Genomic DNA, 15,311 nt, shown 5'->3' on the forward strand with positions numbered 1-15,311 from the left:
ACGACATTATTTATCACGGCGATATCGATTTTTCAATATAGAAATAGAACCCATCACAAATGCACAAGATCTTCTTTTATACCGTTTTATACACAGTTGATGGATGTAGCTCGGAGAAGAAGAGTCACAGCAAACAACCAGGGTATTCCGGATCAATCCCAATCCATGCACGCCATCCAATTTGGGGGGAAATGCTGGCTCAACCCATTTCGATCGTAATGCTATGTATCGAGATGAAGGCAAAAAAAAAAAAAAAATAGAAACCTACGCCAGCCAATACAGAAAAAAAAGAAGAAAAGAAAAGAAATAGAAATACTCGGAAATAAGTTATAACGTTGCTTCATTTCGCCTTTTTCGTTCGTGAGCTTTTGACGCGTGAGTGAATAGCACTTTTTTTTCTTTCCCCTACCATCTGTAATCAAGTGCTTCTCTCATGATTAACGTGACCTGCAAACTGATATCAATTACCGGGAGCGGATGGATAACGCTCGGTTGGCATTTGACAGCATTGGAAATTCATTCGCTGGGGCAGAGCTGGGGGAAACCAAGATTGGGGTCGGTGTCGCACACTAACCTCCGCAGAGATGGAAGGTGAAGAACTTGGTGAAGAACTACGAAGGCATTGGAGTCGACCTGTCTATTATGTAACACGCCAACGGTTGTCGGCGGTCTGCTCCTCGCTATAAACAGTCACAATCTCGGTCACAATGTCGTGAAGTGACTTTCCAACTGGTATAAATGCGCACAGGACTAATCAACATCCGTGCAACTGCAACCCTTGCGCATTGAAAGCGAGTGGGATGCGTATGCGGGGGGAGGGGTATTTTTTCTGTGAATAAGAAGCGTGTTTTTCTATGCGATTGCATCGTTGAGAGTTACCTTGTACGGGTTTCATTATTATGTCTACTGATTAAAACCGTGAGCAACCGAGAGCCTTAACTTTGGTTATTATCCACACCTGATGCTGAACGGCTGTTGCCAGTGAGGTGATTCACTCGTTGACGAGAATCAAACTGTATGAAAGCCAAGTGAGAAAGAAAAATTAGTCAACCCAATTTTCGTCATTCCCCGGTGATGACGAAACAGATCAAGATAGACTGGTCGTCGTGCAAATATCGATCGGGCGGGGACGGGCGACGCGCACTTACGGGCACAACCATTCAGAACATGTTGTAGAGCGGAAATCCAATAAGATTCGTTCCGCTACATATCATTCATTTCTCCTTCTGCATCCGGCCGGCCTCATCTCGCGCGCCTTTTCTCCAAAATATTTTGGCAGGGTGTGTCAAATGAAATCTAGGTCAGTTTTCTTCGTCTTTTTCCTCGCTTGCCCGCGTGCGCCAAAACCAAAACCAAAAAAAAAAAAAAAAAACGAAAAAAGTGTCCTAATGGATTCTTTTCTTGGTCCATCAAACAGTCAAAAGGAGGAGAATCATAACAACAAAAAAGCCCGAATGTGGGGGGGTTGCGACGAACGAAAGCGATTGGCGGGCGCCTGCATTGTCCACGGGCGGCTGCATTGTCCGCGGGAACGGAACCTGAGTGACACAGCAGCAGATCAACGGCTGTGACGGACTTGCGCATGGGTCGCCCAAAGGCCGTCACATAATATTCGCCGCGACGACAGCTGCGAGATTCTTTCCTGTTATGACTATCTACGCTGATCCTGAGTACCGTCGAGCGGGTCAAAAGGAAGAAAAAACGAAGGAGAAGCCGAGCAAACAGACGATCAGTGCTGGGCTGCTGGCCCAAAGAGTCATAAAGCAACCGGCCAAAGAAATAGAAACAGGGACGGCAATAAAACGGGGACGGAACTAAACAAACACTGCACCAGCACCAGCACCAGCACCAAAGAGAATATCTATTTTTATAAATAAAGGAAAAGGCCAGCAGTGGTTTGCGTGTGTACAGGATACATATGCGAACGCCGGCATCTAGTGGCTGGCTGCTAGATCTGGCCTGCTTTTTTTTTTTTTGCTTATCCTTTGCCGCCCCCAATCGGGAACGCCTACAAAAAAACTGGGCCTTTCATGCATGTAAAATACTACAACATAGTTTGCTCTTTGATATACACTGGGTTCACTCACGCTACGCATAGAAACGCTTGGCTTATTTTTATAATCGTTAAGGGATATAGTGGCGGAGATGCGTAGATTCTATAGAATGTTTTGCTAGTACTTATCTTATATGCTCAAGTTTCTCCAAGTTTTAACAGGTTTACACACAGAGAACACTTTGCCCTCGGAGCTATTACAACACTGTATCACTCTCCCTTGATTAACTTTTCTCTTTGTTTGCCATTTTAATTTTGGTTGGGCTCAAGTCCCTACGCGGTGAATTAGCCAAATTGAATTTCGCGGGAAAATGTTTGAACATATTAGACAAAAAAAAAAGAAAAAAAGAAAAATAAACAAAAATTGCCTAACCTCCTGCAACAACTAAAATTGGCCGGAACTGATAACCAAGAGGTGCCAGTGTGGCGGCAGGTCCCTCTTGGTGTTTTTTTTTTTGTGTATCTGTGACTCTGTGTGTGTGACGCCTGCTTAATGATTGAAGAAAAACAAAACAAAAGCAGACGACATGGTGGGACTCCCGGTAGAATAATCGACTCGCTCCCCACCCACCACCCGCCCAAAAAATCGCCCCCTTCCCCAAATCTAAACCGCAAAAAGACGATAAAAGCGGCTTAATCGGCTCGGGATTATTTTCGTGTCAACTTGTCCGTCCCAACAAGTTTCACTACGTCCACTACGTCCACTGACAGGATCAAAGAGAAAATTTGCACGAAACTCGCAAATTATCCGAAAAACTGGTCCTAATAGCACCCCCCCCCCCCCCAGGACCCTCTTGGAAGCCAAGAGGGAATAACTACCAATCCAATCTCCGATGGCGCCGATCGAATGGAATTATAGCAGCTCGAGAGGCCTTGCGCATTTCACGAAAGAATCGCGTTTGGCTGATTCTGCGTACCGCTGTGTACAGTTGTTCCTTTGATGATGATGATGATGAAGAAGAAGAAGAGAACTAATGACGACATCACCAGCACGCGGGAAAAATGTAGGAGCGATTTACAATTCAATTGGGGTTTTCCGACTTGCAAAGAAAGAAATAATCAGCGCTAGTGGATCTAGAAAGGATTGAAAATGCTGGGCGTAAGTATTTCCCAAATTCCGCTTTTCCGTTATTTATTATTAATTTTATTTTTAAAGATCCCAGAAATCCGCTTTGGGACTCTTGTCGGATCGGCGGAGTAGAGACATTGGCGGTTGGCGGCGGCGCCGTTCACGCCGTCTTCTTCTCTTCTCGCCACTGACAAAGGCGGGCTCTTTAACCCGGCACGCACATAGCACGCAGAATAGGCGCCTGTGCTGATGCGTCGCTGACGCAGTTTTACCGTGACAGTCCGTTCCGACACATCGTCAGACGGTTTTTTCCGCCGGAACCAACACAACAACAAGTTCTTTGATTTTTGATTCCGGTTGATTTTCTCTCTCGATTATTTTAAACAAGAATTCTGCGAATAGTGTTGCGCACTTCGATCTAAATTCAATCCATTGGAGTTTATGGTGTTAGGTGTTAACATGGGGACCGGCAGCCATTCCACGAACGTAAGTTTGATGTTTGTTCTCTGCTCAGGTCTACAACCAATTGCATAATATCCGTTTGATCTAAGCTCGTTTGAATGCCGACAGAATAATGCAACTTAAGGACAAAACACGATTATGTTGGTTAGACGCTCGGTGCCAAAATATGTCTATGACGCCTGTCTTTATTTATTTGCCAGCTAACCGAAATTCCTTTCGTATATAGTTCATCGCCAACACTAAAAAAAAAAAGAGGGACAATCTTTCTTTGTTTGGATAGATCTCATTCTTTATTCGGCGTGTTCTGCAGCTTTGATTACGAACCCAGAAATACTATAGATATAAAGTATACATTCGGAAATCAGTAAAAGTCTCCCCCACTTTGGTGATTTACGATATGTACGAGCCTATATACCGCAAATAGAATAAGCTGCGACTGCAAGGGATAAAGATAAAGCAATCAAATGAAGAGCAACTTCATATTCGTATTTAGACATTATTTGTAGGGGAGGGCGAGTCATTGCGTTCGCCATCAAACTCGACTGCGTTCAGCTGTGCACGTTGAATGTGCTTGGGTGTGCAAGTGCAACCGACGATTGTAGGTCGTAATGTCAATAACTCTTATAACTGTATCAAGTTATTCAAGTAACTAAAAGGAAGAATTCCAATTCTGTTATTCTAAGCGAAATGATCGCGGAAAGATAAAAACGCGTTCGCCTGCGATGAAATCGTCACGGAATAGAAATGTCAAACGAGGAAAGCGCTACACAAATACAAGTGCGCAGTAAATACACATGACATGTACGTACTCTCAAGTGGAGGGGACGACACAATCAAACGGGAACCCCCTCCCGAGCCCCTCCCCCCCTAAAAAAAAATTGAAGAAGGAGTCAAAGTCAACAGCCCTTTATAAAACGGAATTCTTAAATAAAACAAAATTCAAATTTATCCAGACAGTTACAATATGGGTAGTGTCAAAGCCAGCTGAATGTATTAGGCATGTAAGAGGCTTATTTATAATCTACAGTACGTATGAGAAGAAGAAGAAAAAAACATATGTACACAAAAAAAAAAACGCTGCCATCAATACGAGACGACATGCGCCAATAGCTTTTGTACTCTGCACCGGACGTTGACGTAACCAGGCCCTTCGGATTCAGCAGCTCTTGATTTTTGACGCAACCCGCTCTAGAATTGTATTTTACGCATAGCTGCAGCAGCAGCTGCTGCTGTTTGACGTCTCATCTTTTTAAATATTTCAGTTAAAGTACGGCGGTTGTACAGTTGCTATTTTCTGCACGTTTATTAAAATTTCACGACTGAGAGGGAGCGCCGACGTCCGCCAAATAAGCAGCCGGAGTGCCGGTGTACTACACTCTGTCTCGGTCGTCTTTGACATTCAGTGCGGAGCATAAGACATTCACCATCTCTTTTTTAACAGAGCGTTTTTGTTTTCTCTCCTAGTATATTGACAGGGGAGGAGAGTTCCTTCCGTCTGTTATGGGCACACGTGTCCTGCAGTAAATTCAACAACAGTCTAGAGCGATCGCCACAACTTGTGAATTCCCATCTCGAGCAAAAAGCGGCCTGTCGACCGGAGACGCCAGCCATACATGTAGCTGGCTTGTAGTTATTGTGTGTCGAAAACATTTTTTTTTAAAACAATAACCAACGTACTAGCGAGAAAAGAAAAGAAAAATAGATTCGACGGGAGCCAAAATGGAAAACAAAAGAACAAAGAACAATTTGAAATTTAATAAACGTTTGTAGTTGTTTTTCGTGGAAATAGCGGACGGATATAAGTGAGAGGCTCTGGCCGCGCTCCTGCAATTCAATTGTCTTTTATAAAACAATCGGACACTTGCAAACGTTTCCACCGCATTACTTGTGTTGACACTAACAGTAAGACTTTCAGGGGAGGTTGGGGAATAAAAAAAAGACGAGTTACTTTTAAATTCAGTGTTACGATGAAACATTTCGGTGGAAATAATTTAAGCTATTGGAAAGTTGACAAAGAAAAACAGCATTCGTTGGAATTCAAATAATAATAGCACCAAGGCACGCTCAAACGGCACGACAATAGTTCGTGAATTGTTCTTTTATTTTTTTTTCTTTTGTTTGTTTTCTTTGCAGATAACAGCAGACCGGCCGGAATTCTTCTCTATCGAGGACGCCTTCCAGTCTGACGGGCAATGGGCCAACACTAGCGACGCCTTCAATTTGAGCCAAACGGGGACTACTGAGGATGACTTTTATCGGCACTCGCCCATCGTCACAACCGTGTACTGTCTGGCTTGTAAGAAACTTAAAAAAAAAATAATAATAATTAAAATTTAAATTTAAAAAAATAATAAAATTTTGTGGACGGGAGAGATGTGCGTCACCGTTTAGGCGCGTAATTAAATAATGTGACACATTCTGAAAACAAGATTTGGGATTATCTGATTTTGACAGACTCGTCGGTATTCCTACTGGGTCTCGTCGGCAACTGTCTGGTCGTCGCCGTCGTCTTCAGAGCTCCTCGGATGCGGACAGTCACCAACTACTTCATCGTAATAATTATCTCCTTTACGAAACTTTGTTATTAGAAATGCCAATCAAATTGCGAGACATTTTTTCCTTGTCAAAATGAACATTCAATAGCAGATCTCAGTCTCGTCTCAGTCTCATATAATAATAGAACCCAACGACGCATATACACCCCTTCAACCACCCATTCTATCCTGTCTTAGATAACATGTTAAACAAAAGATGTGATATACATAGGACTCATACTAGAAGTAATCCTTTGCTGATTAATTTCCCCAGGTGAATTTGGCTATCGCTGACATCCTCGTCGTTCTGTTTTGTCTGCCGGCTACTCTGCTCTCCAATATCTTTGTCCGTAAGTGTTTTGTCCGGTTCTTTTATGTAATCGTGATATTCCTCGTGCCCCCTCCCCCTCTCTCTTCTTCTTATTGATTTATAAGCGAAGACAATAGTAGTGGAGTAAGTACTACGCGGCCTGTTGTGATGAGAGGCTGACTAGACGAGTACGCCTATAGGACGGCCAAAGACAAAAGAGAGGGAAAATAGATCAACGGCAGGAGATGGGCTAATGAAAAGGAGCGAGTGGCTTTAGAAATCCAGTAAGTCTTTTAGGATAAACACGCCTAGATTGAACTTTCCGAAAAGTACGTCCATGATAAATATCTGATATGAGAATTTTATAATAATAAGATGAAGTGCTCTGCAAAATGAACTGCAGTCAAAAGTTTCAGGTGAAATTCGGGGGACTGGATATTTGTTATTAGATTGCCGTTTCTTCGATTTCTCTGCCCAGCACCTATGCAGCTAACGCTTTGTCAAGTTTGACACTGTCAAGTATAGAGGATATGAGCTCCGATTGTGAACGCCATTTTTTTTTTTTTTTTTTTCCACTCAAGTCCATTCCCCGATCGTCCAGCAGCCCTGGAGTTGCCGTAATACCGGCTGACATTGACAAATTACGAAATATATAAAGAGAACTAGTAACGTATTACACGGAAAGTGAATGTGAAAATCGATCTGTGCAGTGAAACTTTGTGAGCCCCGAAAATTCCCTCTCAAACCCAATACGATTCTATATATGAAAAACCCAAGGAGAATACAATGCGCCCAAGTATTTGGTGGATTTTTTTCGTGCTGTTTGGCGCAGAATACCAAACTATCGGGTGGGACACAAAGCGCCGGGCGTAATGTGACATCAAAGCTCCCACTCTTGAAACTTTCTCCAGAGACAAAAGAAAAGATAAAAAACAAAAAGGGCATAAGAAAGAATAACAAAGTGAAAGGAAGGTGATTGAAAACAAGAATCTAGTTCGGTGTATTCACCTTTTTCGCCAGTGGATTTTTAGTTCTCTGTGGTTACATTGTTTTCCCGAGTGCATCTCTCTCTATTCGTTGATCCTCAACGACTGCGTAAATTTCTTTTTTTATTGATTGATTTCAATATTCAGAGTTTTTCTTCCCTGCCAATTCGGATGATCGGATTTCAGATATTTCCACAACTTCTTTCCTCGCTCTTCATTCGGTTGGCCTGTAATTTGTTTTGCCTATTCCCTGTCGCGTGCCAACATATGTGAATATCTCGGGCCTGGCCGTTGCCATATTATCACGCCTGATTGATAATTGCGTTGGTTTTCTTCAGCGGCCCAGTTATAAGTAAAACAATAAAAAACAAAAGTTTATAATTATCCCCTGGAGATGCTTCGGGTATTATTACATCACTACATCAGGCTATTTTGTGTGGAACAGATGCGGCACAGCTGGATGGCATCTGATGCCGTGATGCGGATGGATTCTACATTTTCATAGGTCCATATTAAAAAGCCAAAAAATAATGAGACGATGCCATTACTTCAAAATCCCGGACGAAAAAATGGAAAAGAATATATCAAACGGCGAGACGTCGTGTATGGTAGACTAATTCTGAAATTGATGGGAGTCCGCAGGGAACAAGGATTTCTTTCCTTGGCAGTCGAGTGGTAAAAGAATCGCAAAAAAACAATGACGCTGGGAATAAGTTGGTCGGTAATGACTGAGTTTATAGAGTTGAGTTTGGGCGGAGATTTCGTCAGCGATGGCAAACGTGAAATGAATCTTGGAGAGGCCCTCCTCCACTCCAGACAGCTCCTTGTACTCACCCGCTATCGATTTCTCGCGCAAAAGTATCCTCTAACTCTACTGTCAACAGTCTGCTGTCCGATTTATCAATATTTTCCTTCCCTCCCGCTTATATGTACATTTCCGATTTGTATTTCCCTCCGAAGGAACTATAAACAAACAAGTAGAAGGAGAAGAAAGTTGGGCTACTTATCAATAGATCTTGGTTGTAGAGTGTGGCACTGATGCTGCGCTGTCATCGAATCCCCCCGACGAATATCCAAGATTATGTATTATTAGACTCGGCTCTATTTGCTCCCTTCTGCACTGATATTGTTGCGTGTCGAATAAATCCCTAAACAACCTCAACAATGACGCAGCCACTGCCGCATTCAAAATGAATTCCCCCGAATTTTCTGTTTTTCTTTGAAACTTGAAGAAAGAAAGAAAAAAAAAGGGAATATTTTTTCCCGACGAACGTCCACTTTGGATATCATTCCCTGCGGTGAAACCACAGGGTAAAGGCCAGAGACATTGCTAACGCATTTCTCTTTCTGCCAGTTTATATACCGCTCGCATTTTCTCCCGGGATTGTCCAACAATTTGGGGATCCTTCACGACGTAAACTGCAAAAGGATCCACTATTACTGGGAAAAAGGCTGTCGGCAGTTACGTCCTAAATCCGTGAATATGCACTGAAACTGAATATTCTATGAAATTTACGTATACGGGGATCAAGTAAAAGCGCATGGGAGGACAAAATAAATAAACAAATTAGTTTCGCATGAGAAATTCGTTTCCTCGACGAAAGGACTTTGCTTTGACATTGATGAACATCTTAAAATGATGTCTCCAATTACACATTCGCCTGTTTGACCACAAACACGACAACAAAAACAATTACTTTCGGGGCCAAGACACGTTCCGAGACGGCAATATGATGCAACTAGGATCATCTCAACCAAGGACATGGCCACATTTTCTTTTCTTCCCGCAGAATTTCGTTTTGCAGACTGAGCCAAAAAAGAGAGCAAGACAGAGACTACTGTTAGTTAGAGACTACGGTATACGGTTAGAAGGGCGATGAAATCTTTGATAGATAGTTCTTGGTTATGTGATACCAGCCCGGGGACTTGCTTGGCCACAGCTAATCCAATTTAACAATATTGTAATCAAAAGGACGAATCCCGGCCAGTTTCCCTTACGTCGTGCGGCCGGACCGCCGGATGAAAAGCTTTTTGGATTTACTAGCCAACTAGAAATAGACATTTGCGACGAGATTATTAGGCTGTAACGGATTTACTTAGAAAATCCAAAAGACAGAAGGGGGTCTTGCAGACAGTCTAATTATATTGTACGCTGCGCAGAAGCGGAAAAGAAGAGCAGTTACGGAACAACTGCTGCATGTACTTTTTTCCCCCCCTTTCGGGAGGGTCAGATTATTGTTGTATTCGGCTTGTTATGTCGTGTATACTGTTACATGTTCACGAGGAGAGAGGAGACGGTTGCAATCTATCCTGAAACTAACCAAGAAAGAAATCAGCGAAAAGAAACCCACCAAAATCCAAGCATGACGTTCATTAAAATACGAGAACCCCAACCACCGGTCGATTTCTGTTAATTACGAATCAAATACCCTGCAGAATGCAGATAATAGTTTCTTATAATGTACAGTAAATTGAATCAGGGATAAGATAGGAGGATAACAGATAATTGGAATTATTGATGGCAGTTGGGTATAAATGAAAAAGTGGGCACTCACTTTTGAGGCGATGGGAGGCTCCCTATTAATGTATGGGAGGATAACTCCGTTATCACAGCTGCACTCCTCCACACATTAGTGACTGTTGGAACTACATGAATGGCTTGATGCCCAGGCCGTCACTCAGGCATGGCTCGCCAGCAACCCCAAGTGACTCTGTTGTTTGTTTTTCTTCGCTTGGGCTGCCGACACTTTGAGTCGTCGGCATTTTCATCCAGCGTTCAATCATTCACACTGTAACACTTTCAGCCGATTGTTGGTTCGGCGATCCCATCACTGGATCGGCTCATCTTTCATTGACGTATCGACTGATGTCTAAAGATAACTGACGACTGGCAAAAGTTTTGCCCCCGAATCAGACAAATGCATCGCAATAATGTAGTGATCCTAAAAAATTCATTAGTAAACTCGCTAAATAGCCTTAAGCCTCCGCACCCTTCGCCCTTCTACTACATTCTAATACTCTAAATTAAAATCCTGTTGTGAAACTTTTAACTATTAATTATTTTTTAAATTAAAATTTTTAGCTTGGATTCTCGGCGAGACGATGTGCAAATTGGTAAGTTAAATATTGTCGCCGTTATTTGAGCTTCATCGGTTCGAATGACCTTTAATTCTAATGGGGCTGTGCCTGTGCCATATTAACGAAGGGAGCGAATGAAATTAAAATCGTAACGATTTCACGGGAACTCTCACGAAAATAGAGAACAAGACCAATTCACTAAATTGGTTTTGCTTAGCAAAGCAAAGCTGTCTTTGGTTACTTTGAAAAGTTGCCTGAATTTTAATTTGCAATTGCATTCTTTTTACAGGTGGCCTACGTTCAGGGAGTTTCGGTTGTTGCATCAATAGATTCCCTCGTCGCTGTGTCGTTGGACAGGTAAATTTCATTCTGATTTTCACGACAAAATAACCTACTGGGGAATATACGTATTACTGGTGGAGTCGATTCCCAAGCGTCTTTGATCGACTTGACTCTTATTAATAAGCGCCCAAAAAATAATTTCCCTAGTCCTCCTATATTCCCCTAGTGAATAGTATTATTATATGGCTGAACAAATACGTCATCATTTGATTTTGTGTAAAGGAACATCCAAGGGCCGGGTTCAAATGCTGAAAAGGGGGGGGGGGGGGAATACCTCCAATTTATTTCGTTTTTTTTCAGTTCCAATTAGCAATTCCCGCTCTTCATATCCGTTAAGGCTCGTCGTACCAACCCAAGTTTGAACCCGAAATAGCGAACACAGATTGACTTCAAAATAATAAGGCTATGGAGGAAGGCGAACGGTTTCGTACGGAAACGAATCGAAAAAAAAAAAACAAATTGAAGGGTAAAATTCATAATAATTAATGATTGAGAGGATGCATGAAAGGTTCTTGATCTTACGTTAACAACTTTTCCAATAAATTCAACCCGAATAAAAAAGTTGAACCAGAGAAATGTTGCGTTCTTTAAAACGTGATCTGGGATGGATTGCTGTCGCAGACTGCCGCTGACAAAACAGCATGAAACGAAACAACAACAGTCGCTCAAAAGGCAATTTCTTGCCGTAATACTACAGTCTCAAAACGTGTGTCTACCGAATCATCATCAAAGTGGATCCACGACGCCATCCAATCAAGACATCCCTTGCCGACTACTGAGCTTTATCGACGAGAAGGAGCGGTGGCGGGAGGACCGCCGCCGTGAATTTTCGCCTTTGTCGAATATTTTGTTACGACGCTCACGGCCCGTATCGATCCCACTTCATCCATCCAGGGCGTCAGATCCCAGCCCTCTTCTCACCACCCCAACCCTTTTATTTGAACACTCGAGATTCGGCGTCCCTAGAAATTCCCTAGGCAGTCGCAATCCCCAGGCAGTCGCAGTGGATAAACAGATGGATTTTGCTCTTATTTTTTCTGGTCTTTCCCAAAAAGTTCAGTTGCTTTTTGCTAAGCTTTTTCGGTATTCAAAGGAACGAACCTTGGCACGTCCGACCATCTAATTGGCGAAACTGCTAGCGGTGATCTATGCGCGTGTTCCAGCTGGCGGTGACGTGCTGATGGGGAGTTTCACGCCAACCAAAGTGCACTAAAACTACAAGGTCTCAGAGACATATAGACAGGAAGAAATTTTATCATGGCATGGCAGCCAACGCGAAATGATTCGCTTTAGGCCCATAATAAAACGCTGATTTTCTTTTCATGACTCTCGGCGTGGCTCCCCGCCAGCTAGAATACTAAATCACTTGTTTGTAGATCTATAATCACATCAAAGCCTCTGGCACCTGATGTGTTGCGCCGCATCGACAAAATAAGATGATCAAAAAAAAGCTTATCAAACTTGTTTGTTTCCATCGTTACGAACCTGGGTCTCAATAATCAGCGATAGACAAAACAATAGCGGAAACCTTGTAACTAATATCATCCGGGTTTTTCCTCTGCGACACGAAAGACTTCTTTGTTTTTTAGTAAATGGCCAATGAAAGCTAATATTTTCTTCCGTCAATTCTCAACATAGTCCAAAAAACATTGCCAGGGAACAATCAGTGGTGCGGATACTAAACAGGCGATCGCTGTACGAACTCGACTAACGTATTCTTTTCTGTAATTGTTCTGTATGGGCGCACAGAGTTCTGGCCATCTGTTTCCCGATGCGATTTCAAATCACCGGACGCCGTGCCCGCCTCATCATCCTGCTTATTTGGATCGTCGCCTTGACAACGACCATTCCATGGCCACTTTACTTTCATTTGGTGAGCGCCTTTCCGGCCAGCCCAGAGATTCGTCTCTGTCTGGAAGAATGGCCCAGCGAGCGGGATAAGGACCTGTATTTCATTTTGGCCAACGTCGTCTTTTGCTACTTGCTGCCGCTCTTTCTCATCTTGCTCTGCTACGTCATGATATGGATCCGAGTCTGGAGGAGATCCATCCCCACCGAGAGCAAAGACGCTCACATCGACCGATTACAGCAAAGATCTAAGGTTATTCAAAGCTTCTTTTTCTTTCTTCCTGTCGTGTCTTAGATCTAGAATTCAGACGGGCGTGAGGAGAGAAAAAAAAAACACACACACACAGAGGTTTCTTTGATTATTCAATGCCTCTTTTCTTTTTAACGCACAAGTTTTCATACAAAAACCTTCGCTATAATTGAATTTCACGGCTGAAAAAGGCTAAGCAAACTTCCGTTTTTCTCTTTTTATTCTTCTTGGGCAAATTCTGGAAAGAAAAAGTCGGCTGTTTATTCTTCCGGACCGACTAATCATTTTTCATGTTTCGTTGCCGTTTCTGTAAAATAAGAACATTAAATAGTCAACACGGAAGATTGCGCAAGATTCAGAAATCTATAAATAAATAAAAATTGTAATTGAATTGCCAAGTGGCAGTCAGCTTGTTATTTCGTCCCCCGAACGTTGATTTTGTTGTTTGCTCATTCCTTAAAGATTGATAGACTTGAAACAGTCAACTTACTCTGCAAAGACTCGGCTTCAAGCGAACTGGGGACTCCTCTATAGGTTTGCGACATAGTTTCCTTAAGGATTTGTCCGGATTTCGACTCGGCTGAACTTGGTGGGTATTCACTTCGAATCAATGAAGCTGAATGTTTTATGGAGTCCATCACGTCTTTTGACGCTTGAGACACGTCTGATTGAGGGAAAAAAATACAAAATCAAAGTAAATAACAAAAGACGGCATCGTGTTAAAGTGCCTAAACTACTAACGTTTGAAATCCTGTTGCTCCGGATCGGACTTCCGCTCTTGTAATGTCGACATGTTTTGACTGATGTCCTTGAATGGAAAACTGAGGAGCTATCAACACAACTGAGTAAAACTGTGTAAGAAATGTCACTGAAACGGCCTAAGAAACCCTTTCTTTTCAAACGTCGTCTAGTCGTCAATCCATGGAATCAAAACGTTGGCCGGCGTTTAGCGACCAAAGGCTCTTCTATTCGTACAATAGTCGTTTCTGATTTTTCAGCACTAAATACCGCCACAATCGTCAAATTTTCATTGAAAGAAATTTAAACCTAGTCAAGTTACTTTTTAAATTATCACAATGTATCCTGCATACATTTGATATCGCACGAAATCAAAAGGATGGCTTCAAAAAAACTGGAATTCGTTTAACACGTTGAAGAGGCAGTGCCTTGTTGAAGTGAGAGTTTCAACAAGTGACAAGCACGTTGAAAGAAAAAATACTTAACTGTAATAGACTGCAGCGAGAGAATCTGTGCTGGCGCAAGTTGAATTGAGTTCTACAATCCGGAAAATAGGATCTATATTTAGAGTTTGCGATAGCTCAATAAGAAACGGTGCCTTGAATTATATTTTTTGTTAAAGCTGTTATTTACTACGGTCTGTCCCGCGTCCAAAAAAGGGTCACGCACCAACGAATGACGTAGGCAAAGAGGCAATTCTCACTTTGGAATTGAATTTTTACGACAAATATCTTAGAGCGATCGAGGCAGTCTTTCGGGATCTGTCGATTCCATTGTTGTACAGCTTTCCGCGCCGTCGAGTAGCGATGCAATAAGCTCGATCGATTCAATCGTCTGTGCATAACAGTTAGGCTGGTGGGATTTTTCCTTTGCTAGTATACTTTCTTAAATTATTATTTTTCTTTTTTCTATCAACTAAACTTGCCATTTGATTTCCTTTTCCGCCAAATAGGTGAAGGTCGTCAAAATGCTGGTGGTGGTCGTGATTATATTTATGCTTTCGTGGCTGCCACTCTACGCCATTTTCATTCGAATCAAATTGGGAAACGAGCAAATGGAAACGTGGGAAGACTTTCTACTGCCCTACGTCACGCCCGTCGCCCAGTGGCTGGGAGCCTCAAATTCCTGCATTAATCCGGTCCTGTATGCATATTTCAATCAGAAATACCGACGAGGGTTCACGGCAATCATACAAAGTGGATCCTGCTGCGGGACTATCCGTACGACGGCTGCCGATTACGAGCAGCGTTACATAACGACGACCGAAGTTCAAAAGGGCGCTTCTTTTGAACGATCCAGGAGGGATACGCAAGCCAGGAGGTCGATTCCGAACGCGTCTACACCCGTCGATACCAAGCCAACCATCAGAACTGGCAACAAGACCATCGTTCACGAGCCCCGAGACGATCATCAACCGCAATCGGGAATGCTCAACTCGGCGTTAGTTAACACCAGCAAAGACAACATCGAGCTCAATGCCCTCCATCGCAAAGGGAAGTCGGATGATTTGTAAATAGGCTGCATGCATTGAACGGGGAGTGCGGAGATGAGAGCTCTAAATTATTCAAATTTTAATTATGAACTCTGTTTCAGGACAACGGAACTAAAAAATTATTATTAATATAGTACACAGACTCAAAT

General features: G+C 42.6%; 1 protein-coding gene across 1 annotated transcript; it reads left to right on the forward strand.

Moving 5' to 3' along the window:
- The first annotated feature begins 3,051 nt into the window (after positions 1–3,051).
- LOC124311169 (neuropeptide SIFamide receptor-like) lies at positions 3,052–15,303 on the forward strand. The gene is made up of 8 exons (XM_046775526.1): positions 3,052–3,608; positions 5,718–5,880; positions 6,039–6,136; positions 6,393–6,468; positions 10,497–10,528; positions 10,782–10,849; positions 12,584–12,935; positions 14,623–15,303. The coding sequence occupies exons 1-8, from the start codon at positions 3,564–3,566 to the stop codon at positions 15,181–15,183; spliced, it is 1,395 nt and encodes a 464-aa protein (XP_046631482.1). The 5' UTR covers positions 3,052–3,563; the 3' UTR covers positions 15,184–15,303.
- Positions 15,304–15,311: the final 8 nt, after the last annotated feature.

The sequence above is a fragment of the Daphnia pulicaria genome, chromosome 8 (assembly GCF_021234035.1).
Source record: "Daphnia pulicaria isolate SC F1-1A chromosome 8, SC_F0-13Bv2, whole genome shotgun sequence".
NCBI lineage: Eukaryota > Metazoa > Arthropoda > Branchiopoda > Diplostraca > Daphniidae > Daphnia > Daphnia pulicaria.

Bases quoted from the DNA above. Each gene is read 5' to 3' on its own strand.
- LOC124311169 (XM_046775526.1), top strand. From the start codon at position 3,564: ATGGTGTTAGGTGTTAACATGGGGACCGGCAGCCATTCCACGAAC. The intron at 6,469-10,496 runs GTAAGTGTTTTG...TAAAATTTTTAG, and splicing joins GCTCTCCAATATCTTTGTCC to CTTGGATTCTCGGCGAGACG. The intron at 10,529-10,781 runs GTAAGTTAAATA...TTCTTTTTACAG, and splicing joins GCGAGACGATGTGCAAATTG to GTGGCCTACGTTCAGGGAGT.